The 21,169-nt window shown below is 42.4% G+C and overlaps 1 protein-coding gene across 1 annotated transcript in view; it reads right to left on the bottom strand.

Moving 5' to 3' along the window:
- Nucleotides 1-21,169, bottom strand: part of PRSS12 (serine protease 12) — a 70,303-nt gene that overhangs the window by 41,925 nt on the left and 7,209 nt on the right. The window contains 1 exon segment of the mRNA XM_032224744.1: nt 16,380-16,518. Coding sequence (XP_032080635.1) covers nt 16,380-16,518 — 139 coding nt within the window.

The following is a 21,169-nucleotide window of genomic DNA, read 5'->3' as shown; positions in this document are numbered from 1 at the left end:
AACTCATCCCAGATGGTCTCCACAAGATTCATCCCCATTGACTCGCCCAAATCTACCCAATCAGAGTCCAAGCCTGTCCGGATCTGAGCGATTTTATCCTGCAGATACTGAACAAATTCTTCAGCCCTACCCTGGGTCTTTCCCAACTCCTTGGTTAAGTAAGGAATGGGTCACCCTAAACAGGGCGGCTGGACAGTTATCTGCGGACGTGATAAGAGCGGAAAAATATTGCCATTTTGCCGCTTTTATCGCTACTAAGTAGGATTTAATATGAATCCTTACTAGTGTTCGATCAGATTCGGACCGGCTGGCCCTCCAACCACTCTCTAGGCGTCTTTTCTGGCGTTTCATCTCCTGGAGCTCCTCGGTAAACCAGGGAACTACCCAGGATCGACACTGGGTCAGAGGCCACAAAGGCACAACACAATCCAAAGCCCCAGTGGCCCAGGCTTCCACTAGGGCTTCGGTCAAGTTGTGAGCAAGGGATTCAGGAAAAGTCCCAAGCTCCATCAGGAACCTTTCAGGGTCCATCAGGCGCCTGAGGCAGAACCATCTAGTCGGTTCCGCCTCCCTGCGGTGAGGGGTAGCAGTATGGAAGTCAAGCCTGATGAGGAAATGATCTGACCATGACAAGGGTTGGATAGAAATATCCCCTAAATCTAGATCATTCATCCACTGCCCAGAGACAAAAATCAGGTTGAGCGTGTGTCCCCTGTTATGAGTGGGGTCTTGAATTAACTGAGTTAGGTCCATAGCCATCATGGAAGCCATGAACTCCCGAGCTGACTCAGATGTCTCGCCAATGGAAGGCAGATTGAAATCCCCCAGGATCATAAGCCTGGGGAAATCAACCACCAATCCAGCTAATATATCCAGCAGCTCCGGCAGGGCCGATGAAACATAGCAGGGAGACAGGTACGTAACAAAAAGGCCCACCTGAACTCCAAGGCCCCATTTCACAAAAAGGGACTCACACCCACCTATCTGAGGCACAGTGACCTCCTGAGGTCTGAGACTTTCCCTAATAACCACCGCCACACACACCCCACCCCTGCCCTGGGCTCTCGGCTGGTGAAACGCCCGGAAGCCTGGTGGGCATAATTCACTAAGGGGAACACCCCCCTCTTGGCCCAACCAGATCTCCATAGTGCATGCCAGGTCCTCTCTACCCTCTTGTATGAGGTCGTAAATGAGGGGAACCTTATGTACCACGGACCTGGTGTTAAGCGACACCAGCTGGAGACCAGGGTCCTGTAATCCCGAGCACCCAAGGGTGTGAGAAGGGTGATGAGGGTCGGAACGCGCGATCGCTCTTAAGCAGCAGACCCGCGTCCCCCTAACATAATATCTGCCTCTCCCACAAACAGTAGAGATGGTGGACCCCCCAATGGAATGGCTTAATGTCTCCCCCGGAATCCCAACCCTTCCCAGCACTCCTGACCCACATCCCTTAGTTAGCTCTGGCCTGTGCCCTGGCAGACTCCCCCCCCCCCCGAGCCTGTCTGAGCAATCCGTATCAACCCCCCGCCCTCCCCTTAAAATTTGATTTAAAAACCCCTGTAAGAAACCCCTAAGCAGTCTCTTCTTGGCATGCCACCTCTCGAGATCCCAAAATCCGTCATTAAGGAAGTGTCTGGATAGGTAAGAAGGCCATCCCTGGGAAAGGGGGAGTTCCCGAAGGGAATAAAGTTCTGTTGCAGTATAGCATAGAGGAGAATGTGGCATCAACCAAATGGGATGACATACGGGGAGATGGAACGAGGAGATGACCACGGGGGGGAGCCGACAGTGTTTAAGGGGGGTAGCAGGAAGCTGCTGCTGGGCACACCCACGCCGGCTGCAAAGATCCCAAGCTGGGCGACCCACCACCGCTGCCGCTGAGCACACCCATGCCGGCTTCAGAGACCCCAGGCTGGGCGTTCTGATGACCACACCCACGCCAGATGTGTTCAAGATGGGGTAGCAGGAAGCTCGCGCTGAGCCCATCCTTGTCCATTTGGCTTCAGAAACCCCAAGCTGGGTGTTCCCATCCATGCCGGCTGCAGAGATCCCAAGCCGGGTGCCCCACCGCTGCCGCTGACCGCACCCACATCGGAAGCCGCTGATGATCTTCATTCTCTCACCACCAACCGCCCCCTTTCACTCACGATGTTCCGGCTACGAAGCAGTAAATTGCAGCTCAAGGGTATCCCCGAGGTCCCAGGAAGTTCTCATAGCTAGACCTGGAACCAACGATGGAATAGGGTACCCCAGCAAGCCCCCGAGAAGGACAATCATCTCCCCGAAGCTCTCCTCAAACATGACAGGACCCCATCTTGGGCATGTGCAGAAGTCTGAACAGATTTTGTTTAATATCCCCTGCAAGATTTTTTTTGTTCTGTTTCACTTCAAAGATTTATAATATCTTAGACTTCCTGTGGTGAGTCACCGTGCTTAGAGCGGAGGAAAGGGAGCTCTCCTAACCTCTAACTCTAACTTCTTCGTTTGGGCTCATTTTTGAACGCTGTTGTTCCTGAAGAGGCCAGCAGATTAAGGGGGATACTCTGTAGACGCTGGGGTGATAAGGCAAATCCCCCAGCAGATAGGAGAAACCCTCTAAATGGACAAGGAACTATCCTGCCATCTGGTTAGGACCGGAGTGATAGCGACCACATAAGAAGGAAGGGAGCAGAGAGAGAAGCAGTTGAAATCGGGATACCTGTTACTATTACTGAAAACCCAAAGAGGACGACAACGTGAAATTGGCAGAGAGGGTGAGCTGGAAAGAAGGAGGCGCCAGGAAGGAGACTGTTTTTGCAGTTCAATTTTGCCGAAAAGAAGTGAAGCAGAGACACTGAGTTGGAAGGGACAGCCGGAATAAGTTGAAGGAATTGGCCACAGTGAGAATGAAAACCCAGCATGGACAACAGGAGTAGAAAATAATATTTGCCGAGAAGATTTGGAAAGCACAAAGAGATTGTTTAACAGTCGGGTTAGTAGTTGAGTTTTTCTTTTTCCTTGCTCTTCCTTCTGCTGCTTTGTTTTCCTCAAAGAATAGTTGAACTTATAAGTACTTGATATTTATTTGCCTCGGAACTTGGAACAGTGTTAGAGACAATAGAGAGAGGGCTGTTTTGGAAGGAGACCTTTGCTTGGATACTAACAGTGACACTGAGGAGAGAGTGACACCTAGTGGACTGTAAATTTGAACTGTGAAGTCTGATGCAAGAAAACCAATGGTGTCATAAGCTGATACATATATATACATAGGGAGACTAATTACTAGAATTGAATACCTGTATAATTGATAAAATTGAGAGACATCTATTGGTATAAGATAATAGTGTGATATATAAATCTATGATATTAGTTTAGTTTAGTTTATTAGTTTTTTTTTATTTATAGGCTGCCCTTTTCCCTGAGGGGACTCAGGGAGGCTTACAATCAAAAAAGGAAGGGGAGTGTAGGACAATACAAAAAAAGAAATGTGCACAAAGTAAATTAGACAATAAAACTCAACATTCACTCAGCATTCGGGAGGGGCGAAATAAGATTATCCCCAGGCCTGACGGGTTAGCCAGTTCTTGAGGGCTGTACGGAAGGCCTGGACGGTGGTGAGGGTACGAATCTCCACGGGGAGATTGTTCCATAGTGTCGGAGCCGCAACAGAGAAGGCTCTCCTCCGAGTAGTCGCCAGTCGGCACTGACTGGCGGATGGAATACGGAGGAGGCCAACTCTATGCGATCGGATGGGACGCAGGGAGGTAATTGGCAGAAGGCGGTCTCTCAAATAGCCAGATCCACTACCATGGAGCGCTTTATAGGTGGTGAGTAAGACCTTGAAGTGCACCCGGGGACCAACAGGTAGCCAGTGCAGCTCACGGAGGATCGGTGTTATGTGGGCGAACCGTGGTGCGCCCACGATCACTCGCGCGGCCGCATTCTGGACTAGCTGAAGTCTTCGGATGCTCTTCAAGGGCAGCCCCATGTAGAGCACATTACAGTATTCCAGCCTAGAGATCACAAGGGCTCGAGTGACTGTTGTGAGGGCCTCCCGATTCAGGTAGGGCCGCAACTGGCGCACCAGGCGAACCTGGGCAAATGCCCCCCTGGTCACAGCTGAGAGATGGTGGTCAAAAGTTAGCTGTGAATCCAGGAGGACTCCCAAGTTGCGGGCCCTTTCTGAGGGGTTTAAATTTTGTCCCCCCAGCCTGAGTGATGGTATGGTGGTCAAATTTTTGGGAGGGAAACACAACAGCCACTCGGTCTTGTCTGGGTTGAGTATCAGCTTGTTCGCTCTCATCCAGTCTTTAACGGCTTCCAGTCCCCGGTTCATCACGTCCACCGCTTCATTGAGTTGGCACGGGGCGGACAGATACAACTGTGTATCGTCCGCATATTGGTGATATTTTATCCCGTGCCTTCGGATGATCTCGCCCAGCGGTTTCATGTAAAGGTTAAATAGTAGGGGGGATAGGACCGACCCCTGCGGCACCCCATAGGTTAGGGGCCTCAGGGACGATCTCTGCCCCCCCACTAACACCGACTGCGACCTGTCCGAGAGATAGGAGGAGAACCACTGCAAGACAGTGCCGCCCACCCCTATCTCCCGCAGTCGTCACAGAAGGATACCATGGTCGATGGTATCGAAAGCCGCTGAGAGGTCCAGGAGAACTAGGATGGAAGCATGGCCTCCATCCCTAGCTCTCCAGAGATCATCAGTCAATGCGACCAAAGCGGTTTCTGTGCTATAACCGGGTCTGAAGCCAGACTGGAAGGGGTCAAGATAGTTAGCTTCCTCCAAGGTACGCTGAAGCTGGAGAGCCACCACCTTCTCAACAACCTTCCCTACAAAGGGAAGGTTGGAGACTGGACGATAGTTATTAAGAATAGCTGGATCCAGAGACGGCTTCTTCAGGAGGGGTCTCACCACCGCTGTCTTAAGCGCGGTGGGAAAGTACCCCTCCCGAAGAGAAGCGGTAACAACCGCCTGGATCCAGCCTCGTGTCACCTCACTGCTGTTGGCAACCAGCCAGGAGGGACACGGGTCCAGTATGCAGGTGGAGGCACTCACAGCTCGCATAGCCTTGTCCACATCCCCAGAGGCAACTTCCTGAAACTCAACCCAGAGATGGTTTGCCAAGTTTTCTCCTTGTGTCTCGGCTGGATCTACTGGGGTGGAGTCCAGGTCCGCTTGAAACCGGGCAACTTTGTCCGCCAAGAACTGGACATATTCCTCAGCCTTACCCTGTAAGGAGTCCCCCTTCTCCCTCCTTTTTAGGAGGGAGCGGGTTATCCTAAACAGGGCGGCTGGGCGGGACTCGGCGGACACTACCAAGGAGGCAATGTATGTTCTTTTTGTTGTTCTTAGGGTCCGAATATACTCCTTGGTGCATGCTGTCAAAAGTGCCCATTTCGACTCGGACCTATCGGACCTCCACGAGTGCTCTAGGCGTCTCCTCCGGCGCTTTACCTCCCGGAGCTCCTCAGTAAACCAAGGAGGCCTCCGGGGGCCGCTGACCCGGAGGGGCCGTAGCGGCGCAATCCGGTCGAGAGACTCCGAAGCTGCCGAGTGCCAGGCAGCGACGAGAGTCTCCGCCGAACTGTGGGCGAGGGTATCAGGAATAACCCCAAGCTCCGTCTGGAACCTAACAGGATCCATCAGTCGCTTGGGGCGGAACCAGCTGGTCGGTTCCGCCTCCCTACGGTGGAGGTTTGGCCTCCGGAAGTCTAGCCTCAGTAGGTAGTGGTCTGACCACGACAGGGGTATATTAATTAAAGACCAAAAATCTAATAGACTAGAATACTACAAAGAATGTTTAGGTATTGAAACGTGATATTAAGGAAAGTTAATTATTGTTAAATATTGAAATATACAATTATTTATATCATTGATATTACTGATAAAGTAGAAGTAAAGTAAAACTTATATGCAATTGTGGGCAAGGATAAATAGGGGAATAAAAATGGCAATTTCAGTAAAATTAGTGAAAAAAACTACACCCAATGTGATTTCAGCAACACCGCCCTCCTCAAATCAAAGATCAATTGAGAGTGCGTTGGGGTTGGAGAAAGATGAAAAGATGGCAGGAACAGCGGGACCAATTCCAACGATGCAGAGTATGCAATTGATGCTCCAGATGATACAAGAGACATTGGCGAAAAGCCAAGAAGTGACAACTACTAATCATGAAGAGACAAGGAGGAATCATGAAGAAATGAAAAATGAAATGGGAGAATTGAAAGGAATTATCAAAAATGTAGATGATAAAATTGAAAGGATGCAGAATGCCTTAGCAATCAATGAACAGAAAATCCAGAGTATGGAAGAAAAAATAGAACAATCAGATCAGAAGATGGGAAAAATGGAATTGGAATATAAACAACTTAATAAAGAATTAGAACTATCAATAATCCGACTTGAAAATGAAAGAGCTGCATTCTACCTAAGATTCCAAAACATACCGGAAGAGAAGGAGGAAGACCTGAAAGGAAAAATGATTGAAATCTTCACTGAAATTCTACAAAGAAAAGAACAAGAGTTGAGAGGAGACATCAATGAAGCATATAGAATGCATACTAACTATGCCAGAAGACATAGACTCCCGAGAGAAGTGCATGTAAGATTTGCTAAAAAAACAATGAGAGATGAAGTGTACAAAAAAACCAGAGAAGAGACGATTACACTACAGGGAAAAGAGTTGATCATGCTTAAACAGATTCCACGGAGAATTCGGGAACAATGTAGGCAGTACCAATTTTTAACAAACCAGTTAAATAAAAACAGAATAATGTACAGATGGTTGGTACCAGAAGCGGTTCTGGTATCTTGGCAAGGAAAAAGATATAAGATAGAGAATATAGATGAAGCACAGAAATTCTATGAAGAATACTGCAAGGGGGAAGAAGAACAAGGAAGCAAAGAGGAACTAGAAAGTAGAGGTCAAGAGGAAGAAACATTAGGAGACAACGAAAGAAACAGGAGAGAAGAACAGAGGCAAGAAAGAGAGAGAGCAGAGAAGGAAGGCGCGAGAGGGAAAAGTCAGATACAAACTAGAAGTTAAAAAAAACAACCCCAGCTAAAGATGGATCAAGAAATAACAATTATTTCGATAAATCTGAATGGACTGAATGCACCAAAAAAAAGAGCCCAGATGTTTAATAAACTTAAGAAATTGAAAGTAGATATAGCCTGTATACAGGAAGTACATATTAAAAGGGAACATAGGAACTTACTGGAAAATAAAAAACTAGGGAAATTATATACAGCATTGGCAGATAAAAAAAAGAGGGATAGCAATCTATATAAAGGAAAAAAATAAACTCCAAAGAAGTCTACTCAGATGAAGAAGGCAGAATGCTAATGATTGAATTAGAGAAAACAGAAAAACCGATATTACTAATAGTCATATATGCACCAAACCAGAAACAAGAGGAATTTTATAGGAAATTACACGACAAAATAAATGAATTAGAATATGAATTAGAATTTGCTTAATTGGGGATTATAACGCAATAGTGGATTAAAAAATGGACTATGAAAGCAAAAAATAAAATAAAACAAAGAAAAATACGTTACCCAAATCCTTTTTTGAGATGGCAATGGAATATAAATTACAGGATATTTGAAGAGAAAGGCACAAAACAAGAAAGCAATATACCTTTTATTCGAACTCCCATCAATCTCTATCAAGAATCGACATGGCTTGGATCTCATCTGGGCTATGTAACCAAGTAGACAAAATTGAAATAGAACCAAATGAGTGGGAAGATCATAATCCAATAAAAATAAGATGGAAAGGTCAAAGAAGAAGAAAAAGATGGATGGTGAATTCAAGTATTGTAAATGAAATAGAATACACTGAAATGTTAGAGAAAGAATTAAAATTGTTTTTTAAAATAAATAAAAAAGAAGACACCTCAATTCAAAATCTCTGGGATACTATGAAAGCATATACAAGAGGCCTTACGATTGCCTACATGGCAAGAAAAAGTAGAAAACAAAAAGAGCAACAAGAAGGCATACAAAAAGAACTTAGGGAAGCCGATGAAGAACTACAGAAAGATCTAAAGAATAAAATTAAAAAGGAAAAAATAGAGGTGATAAAACATAAGATCAATTTAATAACTCAAAAGGAATTAGCACAGAAAATTAAAGTAATCAGACAGAATTACTTTGAACAAGCCAACAAACCAGGATGATGGCTGGCATATAGACTGAAGAAAGAAAGAGAAAAAAGGATGATATATCAATTAAAGGATGATGAGGGAAGAATCCACTACAAAGCGGAAGAAAAGAAACATATCATTCATAAATACTTCACAAAACCATACACACAAGATGTGTATGGAGGAAATCAAAATAAAACAATATTTAAATATAGAAAAGATAACACCAATCTCAAAAGAACAAAGGGAGGCGATAAACAGGCCAATAACGTTAGCCGAAGTGGAATTAGTTCTGAAAAATCAGAAAAATAATAATAAATAATAAAACCCCAGGACCAGATGGAATACCGGTGGAACTATACAAATATAACAAAATAATATTGGAAGAGCTAGGAGTGGAAATGTTTAATGAGCTTTTAGGAAATGCCAAGATACCTGAATCATGGACTGAAGCAATAATATCCCTAATCTCAAAAGAAGAAACCAATCTACAAGAAATTCAAAATTACAGACCAATTTCATTATTAAACTCCGATTATAAAATATTTGCAGCAATTACATCAGGAAGAATTAAAAAGGTTTTAAATGAACGAATACACCCAGAACAAAATGGATTTTTACCGCACAAATATATTAAAAATAATACAAGAGTCATTCTAGACATAATAGAGTATTACGAGGCCCATCCAGAAAAGCGAATGGTACTGGTTTTCTTTGATGCACAAAAAGCATTTGACAACGTAATCTGGAAATTTATAACAACACTATTGGATGAGATGAAATTCGGAGAAAAATTTATAAAAATGATAGAAGGATTTTATAACACTCAGACAGCCAAAGTTCTGATGAATGGCGATCCAACAGAAAAGATTGAAATAAAAAAAAGGTGTCAGACAGGGATGCTCCCTCTCTTCTTTGCTGTTTATATTGACTTTGGAAATTTTACTAAAGGAAATTTGGAAAGACCAGGGAATAAAAGGTTTAATACTCAAAAATGAAGAATATAAGGTCCAAGCCTATGCCGATGACTTAGTATTTGTTCTAGAGGACCCATTAGAATCCAGCTTGAAGTTAATTCAAAAATTAGAAGAATATTGCGAAGTGGCAGGACTAAAGATCAATAAAGACAAAACAAAAATGATAACCAAGAACATGACAAAAAAGCAAGAAGAGGAATTGGAAGTAGCAACCAGATTGCATTTAACTAAGAAAGTGAAATACTTGGGGATCTGGTTGTCAGCAAAATGTTCCACAATTAAAGACGATAATCATAATAAATTAGTGATACAAATAAAGAAAGATTTAGAAAATTGGAAGAATATTCAGTTATCACTTATGGGACGTATAGCAACAATTAAAATGAATATCTTACCAAGAATCCTATTCCTGTTGCAATAGGGTGACCAGACGTCCTGCATCTGGTGGGACAGGCACACCTTTTCATAATTTTTCCCGCGTCCCGGGCCGTTCTCAAAAAACCCCGCTATATTTTGGCGCTCGCTGGCTCCCCCGCCCATCAGCTGCCGCTAGCTCGCTCGTTCCGTTCCCCCATCTATACTATCTACATTAAAAATCTAAGCCAGCCCAGCCTGCCGCTCACTGATTGGCCTGGACTCCAGCCAATCAGTGAGCTGGCTGGGATGGCGTGCTTAAAATTTTCCATCCTAGCCAGCTCACTGATTGGCTGGAGTCCACTTAAGCACGCCACGCGAGTCACGACTCTCACGAGTCTCCATTTCATTTCGCCTTCGCCGTTTGCTTTTGCTGCACTGCCCTGGTGAGTAACTCCGGCAGTGCCGGTGGGAATCGGGAGGCTTTGCCGCTTCGGGTGGGCAGCAGCGGCCTTTAGCAAGGGAAGGGAAGGCCTTCCTTTGCGAGCTACCCATGAGAGGAACTCGGGGGGTGGACCGGGCAACCTGAGAGAGGGGAAGAAGATCATCCCTCCCCGCAACTCCCCAGATTTTGGAAGCTGGGTGTGTGTGGAAGGCGGGGGTGGGGGGGAGGAAGGAAAATGCAGAGACCAGCAGCAGAGAAACATTGCCGGCCCCTCCCGGTTCTGCCGCCCGGCCCAGTGCATAGCCGCCAGCTGTGCCTCCCGCGGCTGCCCAGGCGAAGCGAATTCCACATGTGGACGCGGAGACGGACCTCTTGCCTAGGGAGGCCGCAGGCTGGCAGTAGCCGCCGCGGTCTGGCTTTTCCCCCTGCCCCGCCTCCTCCACTAGCCTTTGCCCCTCCACAGTAGGGCGGCTGGGGGGAGGAGACGGCCCTCCTCTCCTTCTCCCCCTTTGCGGAGTTGGGGGGGTCGCCCTGAGAAGGACTACCACTTTCTGAACTGTCTGCATCAGATTTGAATCGATTTTACCATCTTCTGCTCCCAAGCCTCTCGGAAATGTAATTTTAAAGTGGACAATGCGAGGAGCTCCCACTGCATGCTGGGAGATGTAGTTCTGCAAACATCGAAGTCTCTGGATGGACGTCATTTCCCAGCAGCCTTTTCGGCGTGCCCCATTCAAAATGGCGGCAGTTGGTTGAGTGCTCTTGTGCGGTAGCGGGCTAGTTTGCAGGCGTCTTGAGATTTCTCTGGCAGTTTAGTATGGATTCCAACATTTACAAGTGCCTTCAGCCTGGCTTACCGATTAATATTGAGTGCAGCAATGGTGAGTGCCGAGAGGAGAAAGGCAATTTGCTTCGGAGCGTCTTTTGCCTCCTTCCGTAGCCCTGGTGTTCTCTGGAGGCTCCACGAGATTAATGCTCAGTGTGTTATTATCGCTTTCCTGCGGATTCGTATGTCTGTAATGCAGAAGGATGGTGGCCGGGCTAAATTCCAGACTCTTTTCTCCTGTTCTTCGGGACAGAAGAGTTGTCAAAGAAGCAAGTTAAAGTCAGGCTATTCTGCCCCTTTGCCTAATGTTACTCGCTGGGACTAGCTAGCGGGGCTGAGCATGTGCTGAGCAGTACCTCCATGTGGTCTCGCTCCTTGATGCTTTTTTAGAACAGGAATGGGGAACTGTGGCCCTTTTAGCAAAGGACCTCCCCAGACTTGTTTTGATGAGCACGGAGCGACTGACGGTAGTTTGTGCGGCCGCAGCCACTCAAACTAGTGTCAGTCGCCCCCGTGTTCCACAAAGCAAGCCCACTGGCGGCGCCTGTGCTGTGGTGGGAAGCAAGCTGCGGGTCCCCACGCCGCCGCCTTCTTTACCTCCGCCTCTTCCAGAGCCCAGGGTGGCTGTCAGGGCACTGACGGCGGAGCGGACGTGCCCAGTTTGTTACTGCTTCCAGTGATCGAGCCAGACGAGGGAAGTGGCGGTGGCGGACGTCGGATGTCAGCAGGGACTGTAACGACCGCTCAGGCGAGGTGCGGAGGAAGAACGGAAGGTCGCTCCTGCCCGCGACGATGGCTCCAGCCATGGAAGAGCAGGCTGGCCCCAACAACAACAACACGCTGCTCTTGCCACCACCTCCAGGTGGGAAGCAACCACGCCTCACGGACTCGCTTCCCACTGCAGCACAGGCGCCGAGGCGTGGTTGCTTCCCACCTGGAGGTGGTGGCAAGAGCAGCGTGTTGTTGTTGTTGTTGAAGAAGAAGACGCCAGGGCCAGCCTGCTCGTCCATGGCTGGAGCCGTCATCGCGGGAGGGAGGGACCTTCCGTTCTTCCTCCGCACCTCACCCAAGAGGTTGTTACAGTCGCTGCCAATGTCTGACATCCGATCTCGATCACTGGAAGCAGTAACAAACTGGGCGCATCCGCTCCACCGTCAGCGCCCTGACAGCCACCCCCGCCGGCGGCTACAAGGCCTCGCTGGAATCAATTGCAAAACCACGTTCAGTGCTTTGAAGACCTGAGGCATCTTGGGAAATGCAGTTCCCTATCGGAAAGAATGGAGTAGCTGTGAATTTGTAACAACAACAGAAGATAATAACTTGGTGCTTCGCAGGTTATGAAAATCTCAAGTTTGATTTGCACACTGTTTTTTAAAAGTTAGATAAAGAAATTATGCTGTGAAAGCGACTAGAAAGCCGCCCCCCTCTCCTTCCTGTGTGCAAGAAAGGGAAGGAGAGGAAGGAAGGAGGGAGGGGGGAAGGAAAAGAAGAAGGGATGGAGGAGAAGATAGAAGGAGAAAAGATGGATGGAAGGAGAAAGAATGGAAGGAGAAGGAGGAACGTGGAAGAAGAAAGGAAGAAAAAGAAGAAGGGAGGGAGAAAAGAGGGAAGGAGGTAGGAAGAAAAGGGGTAGAGAGGGAAGAGAGGGAAAGAGCAGAAAGACAAAGAGGATGAAGTTGATAGGCAAGAGGAAGGAGGAAGGAAGGAAGAAATAAAAAGGGAGGGAGAGAGGAAAGAAGAAAAGATGGAACTAGAAAGGAAAGGAAAGAAGAGAGGGAGGGAAGACAGGGAAAGAGCAGAAAGACAGAGAAGGTGAAGGTAGATAGGCAGAAGGAAGGAAGAAGGAAGAAATAGGAAAGGATGGAAGGAGGAAGGAACAGAAGCGAAGAGGAAGAGAGAAATGGAAAGAGCAGAAAGACAGAGAAGGTAGATAGGCAAAAGAAATGAAGCTGAAAGAATGGAAGGAGGAAGGAAGAGAAAAGGAGGAAGGAAGTGAGTGAGGAAAGAAGAGAGGATGGAAGGAGAAAGGAAGGAAGAGAGGGAAACAGCAGAAGACGGATAAGGTGAAGGTAGATAAGCAAGAGGAATGAAGGAAGAAGTGAGGTGTCTCGAGGAGGGGGAAAACATTTAGTGACCAAAGTTACAATGGCATTGAAAAAAGTGACTGATGACCATTTTTAACACTTAGCAACCGTTGCAGCATCCTCATGGTCACGTGATCAAAATTTTGTTTGGCAACAGATTCGTATTTATGCTGGTTTCAGTGTCCTGGGGTGACCTTTTGACAAAATATAAAATTTTTAATCAAACCCCCCCCCCCCCCCCGTCAATGGTGTCCCTCTTTACCAATCTGAAAATCTGGTCACCTTATGTTGCAAGCCGCACCTATTAATCCAGGTAAAAAATTCTTTCAAGAATTAAAGAATATAACCACTAGGTTCATTTGTCAGGGACGAAAACCGAGGATTAAACTAAAGTCAATTCAAGACAGTAAGGAGAGGGGAGGCTTAGCATTACCAAATTGGGATTTATACACATCAGCAGTAACAATAACATTGGTGAAGGACTTGATAGAGTTAAAGAATAAAAGAATTCTGACCTTAGAAGGCTATGACCTGCAGGCAGGCTGGCATACTTTTCTATGGGATGATAAAAATAAAATGCACAAATACTTTCAAAATCATTTAATCAGAAGAGCCTTACTGCAACAATAGTTCAAAATCAAAAAATCCACTATGTGAAAATCCCAAATTGGCTATCACCAACAGAAAGGACGACTCACCCAAATTTTACAGATTGGAACAAAATTCTAAGATACAGAGATTTAATTGATAGACAGGGAAATTTAAAAACAATTGAAGAATTGGCAGATCAGAACATGAAAGTTGATCGGCTAACTTACCTCCAAATCAAAACTAAATACAATAAAGATACTAAAATATATGGCATCGAAACAGAACCACACGAATTGGATAAAATTATTCAAAGCCCAGATAGAAAGATAGGGAGAATATATAAATTCCTCCTGAAGTATAAAATGGAAGAGGAAATTGTGAAAGAACAAATGATAAAATGGGCACAGAACTTTGGCTATAATATTGAATTAGACAAATGGGGAAAAAATTTGGGAATAAATTTAAAAATGACACTATCAGTTCCATACAAGGAAAACCAGTACAAAATGTTTTACAGATGGCACCTGGCACCATCAAGGTTAGCTAAAATCTCAACAAATACCTCCCCAAAATGCTGGAAATGTGAATCAGTACATGGAACATATTATCATTTATGGTGGACCTGGGAGGAGGCAAAAAATTTTTTGGAAAAGAATCAAAAATTGCTGGAGGCAATAACAAGGGTTAAAATAGATTGGAAACCTGAAGGTTTTTTATTAGGAATTATGTCGGTGAAATACAAAAAAGAAATCCAATATTTAATACTACATATACTTACAGCGGCAAGGATCGCCTTTGCACAGAAATGGAAAAACAAACTAACCCCAAATGAAAATGAAATAATAAGAAAGATTATGGACTGTGCCGAAATGGATAAATTAACAAAAGAAATACAGGGAAAGGAAGAATCAGAATTCTACCAGATATGGGATAAATGGTATAGGTGGATGGAGGAAAGAAACAAAAATCAATGAAAGAATATAACAACACTCAAAAATAATAGTTATGAGTAAAATAAGAGGGTTAAGAATGGTGAAACCTAAATGAAATACAATAGAAGGGGAAATAATATAATGTGAGCGATATCGATTGATGATTGCTAAGATAAAAAACAGGAAGTTCCTGTTCGCACTGTATTGTATAAATGTGGTGTATGTCTAATTTGTGTGTGTGTGTATTTTACATGTTTGTTAATAAAAATCTTTTTTAAAAAATTTAAAAAATAAAAAATATATAATATCTTAAGTTTTCTTGTTCTCAAAGCACTGGACTTCTTGTATGAAACATTCTCTATGCAGATAAGGCAAGAATTAGCGTTATTCTAGAGATAACCAGTTTAGCTCTAAAAGACACAATCTGCCACTCAAGATCATAAAGGAAAATTATAGAACTGTGTTTATACTATTTTGCCTTATTTTATATGACTAGTAACATGAATTAAAATGGTATCTGAATATGAACAGCCTTGTCTATTTACTAAATTACAAATTCTTTCATGGGAATCATATTCACGCAGAAAATGGCAAGTATATATTGCTGTGCTTCATATAGAACAACATTTAACTTCATATATGTGGATCAAAAAAGGCTATTATATTCTGTTGAAGATTAATTTGTACAGGATTCATGCTATTGTATAGAAATTTGTCCATGTGGCAAATTAGCCGTGCATGCAAGACTGCACCTTTTCCCTAATCCCTAAGATCCAGATAAGCATTTCAATATTTTTGCTTTAAGTATAATCTATGTTAAAGGAAACTAAAATCAATGCAATGTAGATAAAATGAAAATGAAATGTGCCAGCAAGAAGATCCAGAAAAAAAGGAAGGGTATTTACAAGGAACTGAAGATAATTCAAACATGTGTTTCATCAAAATACAAAATGCAGAATTCCTTGCATTTAGTCATTTAGTCCCAAGTCATCTCAAGGCTGGACTATTATAAGGCTACCCTTAAAGAACATTTGGAATCTACAGCTGGTGCAGAGTGCAGCAGTGTGGGTAGTTTTGGGTCCCCCAAGAATGGCCCTCTAACACCACTGCTCTGCGAGCTGATTGGTTACCAGTCTACTTCGAGGTGCAATTCAAGGTGTTAGTGATCAATTTTAAAGTCCTTAATGGCATGGGTCGAGGCTACTTGAGGGACCATCTCCTCCCACTGGGATTGGCCTGTACCATGTACGTGTGTGTGTGTGCGTGCGCGCGTGCGTGTGCATTGTGTCACAACCCCTGATATGCCCAAATATGGGAGGGAGCATACTGCTTCCCTTTTCTGTCTATCGACTCACTCTGGGAGCCATCCAGGCAGAAAGCACAAATGCAACATATATATATAAGTTTATATATATTTATAATATATATAAAAACTGGGCTCCAAAAATCTGGAATACCATTTGTTGAAAACAAATAGATACAGAAAATGTTAATTGTCTACTTTCATCTAGATAAATATTCCCTTTCCAAGAAGCAAAGTTTATGATACATATATAAATCTTCAGGATTAAATATTAAGCAGTTTATCCCCTTTACCAAATAAAAAGAAAAGATTAAAAACTATAAAGCAAGCTTGCAATCACACTCATTATCTTTCGTAGAACTGCACAGGCTAACCCTAACTAAAAAATGTAATGTTCAAATAAATATTCTGTTTCTGAAGAAATACTGAATCACATTTTAACCTTTCTTTGTAATGATCGTATGTAGCATATTATTTTGTTAAAAGTACAGTAATAATTATTTTAATGAATTTAAAGTAATCAATTTAATATTAATCATTAGCATTCTAGAAAAGAAATAATCCATTTATCCATTAGTCCATTTATTTAAAATAATCATGCAAGCTATATTTCATGCACTGTAACAGATGAGAAATTTGGAAGTAACTGCCACTGTATTTACAAATGACATGAAAAACTTCCAAGAATAATGTTATTTAGTCAACATTAATTTACTTACCCAAGTTCAAGTTGTTGACATATCACTGAAGCATCAGTATTATCCCAGTGGTCACTGCAGATTGTTCCCCATATTCCATTTAGATATATTTCAACTGTTCCTTCAAACTCATTTCTGCCACCTTTAAGTCTTACTGATCCTGTTTATTTTTGTCAAAAAAGATAAATTTATTTCAGACATTATATAATGGTAATTATATTTATATTTTATATTTAATTACTATATTAAAAACAATGAAGAAAAACGTATGACACATTTTCCATTAGAAAGTAATAGCTTCTGTGTGGCATTTATTTTTGGAGTGATCTGGAAGAGGCATGTATATAAACAATATAAGCCATTCCCTTGCCCTAAAATGGTTTTTGTCACTTTTTGAAGTGGTCAAACTAGGTTTCTTTTCTGGTCCAGTAGTTTGTCATTAGAACTCCTTGAGCATCAAAGGTCAATCAGTTAAGTTCATCAAGATTCTTCTAGTCCAGGGGTGTCAAAGTGGCGGCCCATGGGCTGGATACGTCACGCACAGGCCACGCACAGACCATGCCCCCCTGCTCCACAAAGGTAAAAGAAATGTTGCAATAAGTCACATGACATGGCACGATCAAATTTAACACATATGTTCTAGTCCATTTCAAAAAAGCACTTTTATCATTTCCTTGTCAGGTTATTGGAGTGATACAATCACTTAAGGTATGTTTTATAATCAATCTATCCAATAGAAATATTTTAATACAACTGGAGTTAATGTGTTCACTATGGACATATTTTTTTCCCCAAATTTGGGGAGCAGTAACAAAATTAGTACCACATCATTGTTGTAGGCACTACCAAAAATATTGCTATTATTATGAAACTTGCCTATTCCACAAATGGATGCCAAAATGAGTAGGTCAATCAAATAATACCAATTTATCAGAAAGCAAACTGAAGACACTCCTATTACCCCTCTAGACTCAAATTTCCCTCTTATTTCTTTCATTCTTTTGAGCAGATGGATATATTCCCAAGAATATATCACAAGAACATAGCCCAGAGCAAAAACTCCAGAAGCATTCTAAAATACAGATGATGGTAAAGACTGGTATTTTTCATTATTATATGTCAATTTCTATTTTTTGTTCATTTAGCAGAACCTTTTAGAAAGGTAAAGTCAGCTGCAGGAAATAGCTGAAACTGTCAAGGATAGTTCTAAGATTACAAACATCTGACAGGCACAACATTACTATTCCTGCTGAATGCAATTACTTCCTCAAAGCTCAAAACATTCATTACAGTCACTTACACATAAAACAGCATAACAATATTATAACATACAATACTTAATAAAATTATTAAATGTATTATGGAATAAAAATATTATATAGTTTTTCCATAAATTAGATTAACCACTATTGAAATATAGCCTTATTGCAGAAAATGCATTGTTTATAATATAGCTACTTTATGGTTTCTATTAGCTAGACTAAAGTTCAGCCTAGGGCTGTGATGGCAAACCTATGGCACAGATGGCACATGGAGCCTTCTCTGCGGGCACCCAAGCCATTGCCCCAACTCAGCTCCACCATGCATATGCATACACTTATGCCTCCTGCCGACCACCTGATTATTGGGGCTCTGCCATGCATGAGCAGGAGCAGGGCACAGGCGGGAAACATGCAAGCATGTGCGGGGGTCATGCATGCATACGCAGGGGCATGAGGGAGTTTTTGGTCCCAGGAGGCTTCAAAACGGGCCATGGGAGTGTGTGTCCCCCCCACACACTGTGTTTTGGTCCTAGGAGGCTGCAGGGAGGCCTTCTAGGCTCAAAACAGGCCATGGGGGATATGCATGCATGTGTAGGGGGAGGGGAGAGGGGGGAAGTGCATAGGGTCATACACACATGCACAAGGGGTGGGGCACATAGGGGGTGTCGCACATGCACTGCATTATGGGCGTGGGAACACGGATTGTGAGCTTTCGGCACACAACAACCAAAAGGTTAGCCATCACTGGACTAGGGATTTCAAGTAGTAACAGATTTATCCTTGATGGCATTTCTCTCTAGTCCCTGTCTAGTAATTGTGATTAAGGCATACAGGCAAAGAAATACCAAATTCATAAAACTATTCCTTTCTTATAAACATTTTAAAAGTCTGACTCTGTATGATTACTTTGCCTCTCATTTGTTTCCATTAGATTTCAAAGAATTAGAAAACAAACAGTTTACAAAACCTTTTCAGTGACTCAAAATTTTACATAACAAAGATACTAGCAAAACAATGTATTTATTCATGTCTGACCCCAAACAATCACCACTTTACTCAGACCATGTGAATTTATGGAATTTATAAATTCTTGGAATGAAGCAAGCAAGTGCTTAACAATGGAAAATTTATACTACTGAGTAAACAATTGTCAAATATGGAAAGCTGCAAATACAGTACATTCAAATAAGAAGTTCTTAATATTTCAGTCTGACATTGTGGGATAATTTTTAAATTAACATTTTTATGTTTTTAAATATGCTTTTCTTGTCAAGATTTTGTCCAGCATAGGCATGTTTTTCCCACCAGTCTGATGTGGAATGGGCAGCACTATTATTTTTCAGAATATTGTATGACAGATAAAATATGAATACCTCTTCTTTCGAAGATTTAGCTTTATATATCATTTATCAATATTAACAATTATCAGAGTAAACTGAGAAAAAGGCTGATGATATTTAGCCTTCTCTCTCTAAGATAGCTGCAAACTGGACACATATAATTGGCTAATGTCAAGGCCCAGGACTCAGACTATGACTCTGAAGAAGCTGCTCCAAATGAACAAATGAAATGTCAGACACAAAGCCAGCAGTCAAACTGGCTGATCAAACACAGGCACTTATTAGAACACTTGAACTAGTCAGATTATGATGTATGGGCTCCAAGCTCTCCTACAAATACAGTGCAGAGCACAGCAAAGGTGCTTGGTGCTGCTCCTTGCCAAGCAAGGAAGTAGATCTACAGCTGATGGTAGCCTGCTTTAAGAGTCAGCCCCGACTCATGTTCCTCAATTGGATTTTCTGATTTCCTGCTCTGGCGTGTTATTACTGTGAATCACGCTCATGAAACTCTGACCCTGGATTGGCTAAGAAATCTGAGTTATCTCTCTGAATTTTGGCATAGATTTTGACTATTTTTCTGTGGGCTTCTGTTGACAGCAAAACCACCCAGGCAAGCTTTCTTTCCAAGAAACTTTACATTTCTTCCCTTGTCTATTATTTGCTCCGCCTTGATTAAATTGTTTTCTTCACCTAGTAGCTGTGTGTGAGAGTGTGAGATCTGAAATGGGACAGCTACAGTTTATGTGAGTTATGGTTTTCATTAACACCTTCCTAACCTTGGGCCATGATATTGTCATAACTGATACCAATAGAATTATTTTTTATACCTAAAACATCAAGTATCTCATAGCTAGTACATTTCATTAACTTTGTTTCTTTTCTGATTGGTAACCAGTACTTTTTTTTTCAAGACCTACTACACCCATCAATCTATGGCCACTTTTAACTTTTAGCTCTGTTTTGCTCATAATATACTAATTAGAGGTAGAAGGTGTTTCTAGAAGCAGCATTTTCCTATAGTTCAGAGATGGACCAATGTTGTATTTCCTTTATATAAAATATAGGCAAGATGTAGCCCTTCAGATGTTACTAGACAACTATTTTCATGATTAATGCTGGCTGTGTTGGCCAGTACTGGTGAGATCTGATATGTTTTTTTAAAAAGTCATGCTGACTTTTGGAATTTGAAGAAATATAACAATATGATAAAGTTGCAATACAAAGAATTCCAGACTACTTTATTCCAGCCCTTAGGCCTTGCTTGTACAATGAAGATTTAGAGATTATTGTAGGTCATTAGATTAAACTGATTTAACAAGCTCCTAACTATGCAAACAAGAAATTTCAGAATACTTTTTACTACATCCCCTTCCTGACTTATCTAAAGAATGTAAGTCTGCCATATGCAATTGTACATTCTATTCACAACAGATAATTTGTGGATAATATCATCCCTTGATGCCATAATGAAAGCAAGATGAAGAAAAAAATCCCTATCAAAATTATTTTTCAGTTGATTTTCAGCTCCATTTTAGTTGTGGCAAAATGAGTTTTAAAATATACTCAATTGCACAACTGTGCACTGGACATGAAGAGGAAAAGGTACTTCGGTGCATGAAAAGCATGAATGTTGCCTTGATTGCAATTTCTTACATACAAAATGACTTTTAGCTAGGACAGCTGCATGTTCCTTATACAAGATACAGAATGGTACATTCACAGCCCTGCCTGCTGCAATTTATGCTTGCCTTCAATTCTTTAAAGGAATTTCACCTAATGTAAATAGTGCAAAGCATATTTCTAGGGGTACAACCATTTCAAAGTAAATAATCTATATGTAATACATTGACATGATTTATAAACATCAGATTTCAGAAGGAGCAATGAAATTGTTCAGTGAAATACTTATCAAACTTATCAAAATTCTATATTTACCATTTATTTATATTCACAGTATCACCTGTGCCATTTAACCATTTAACACTGGCACTTTGATCCACTCATTCCTATTTTCACGTTGATATTTTCTTTCAAAATATTCAAATTTTTGCAGACTGCTTCTACGGTTTATTTCCCAGAAGCTACCATTTCTTTGAACTCAGTAGTGATCATGTCTAAGAAAGAAACATCTCTTTTGTCTGTGAGAATGGTTTCAAATGTATAGTTTCTGTTTTCCAAAGGCAAAAAAAAGTCTGCAGAGGAGAGAGGA

The sequence above is a fragment of the Thamnophis elegans genome, chromosome 9 (assembly GCF_009769535.1).
Source record: "Thamnophis elegans isolate rThaEle1 chromosome 9, rThaEle1.pri, whole genome shotgun sequence".
Taxonomy (NCBI): Eukaryota; Metazoa; Chordata; class Lepidosauria; order Squamata; family Colubridae; genus Thamnophis; species Thamnophis elegans.
The sequence above is the reverse complement of the archived record's forward strand: the minus strand, read 5'-3'. Positions and strand labels throughout refer to the sequence as shown.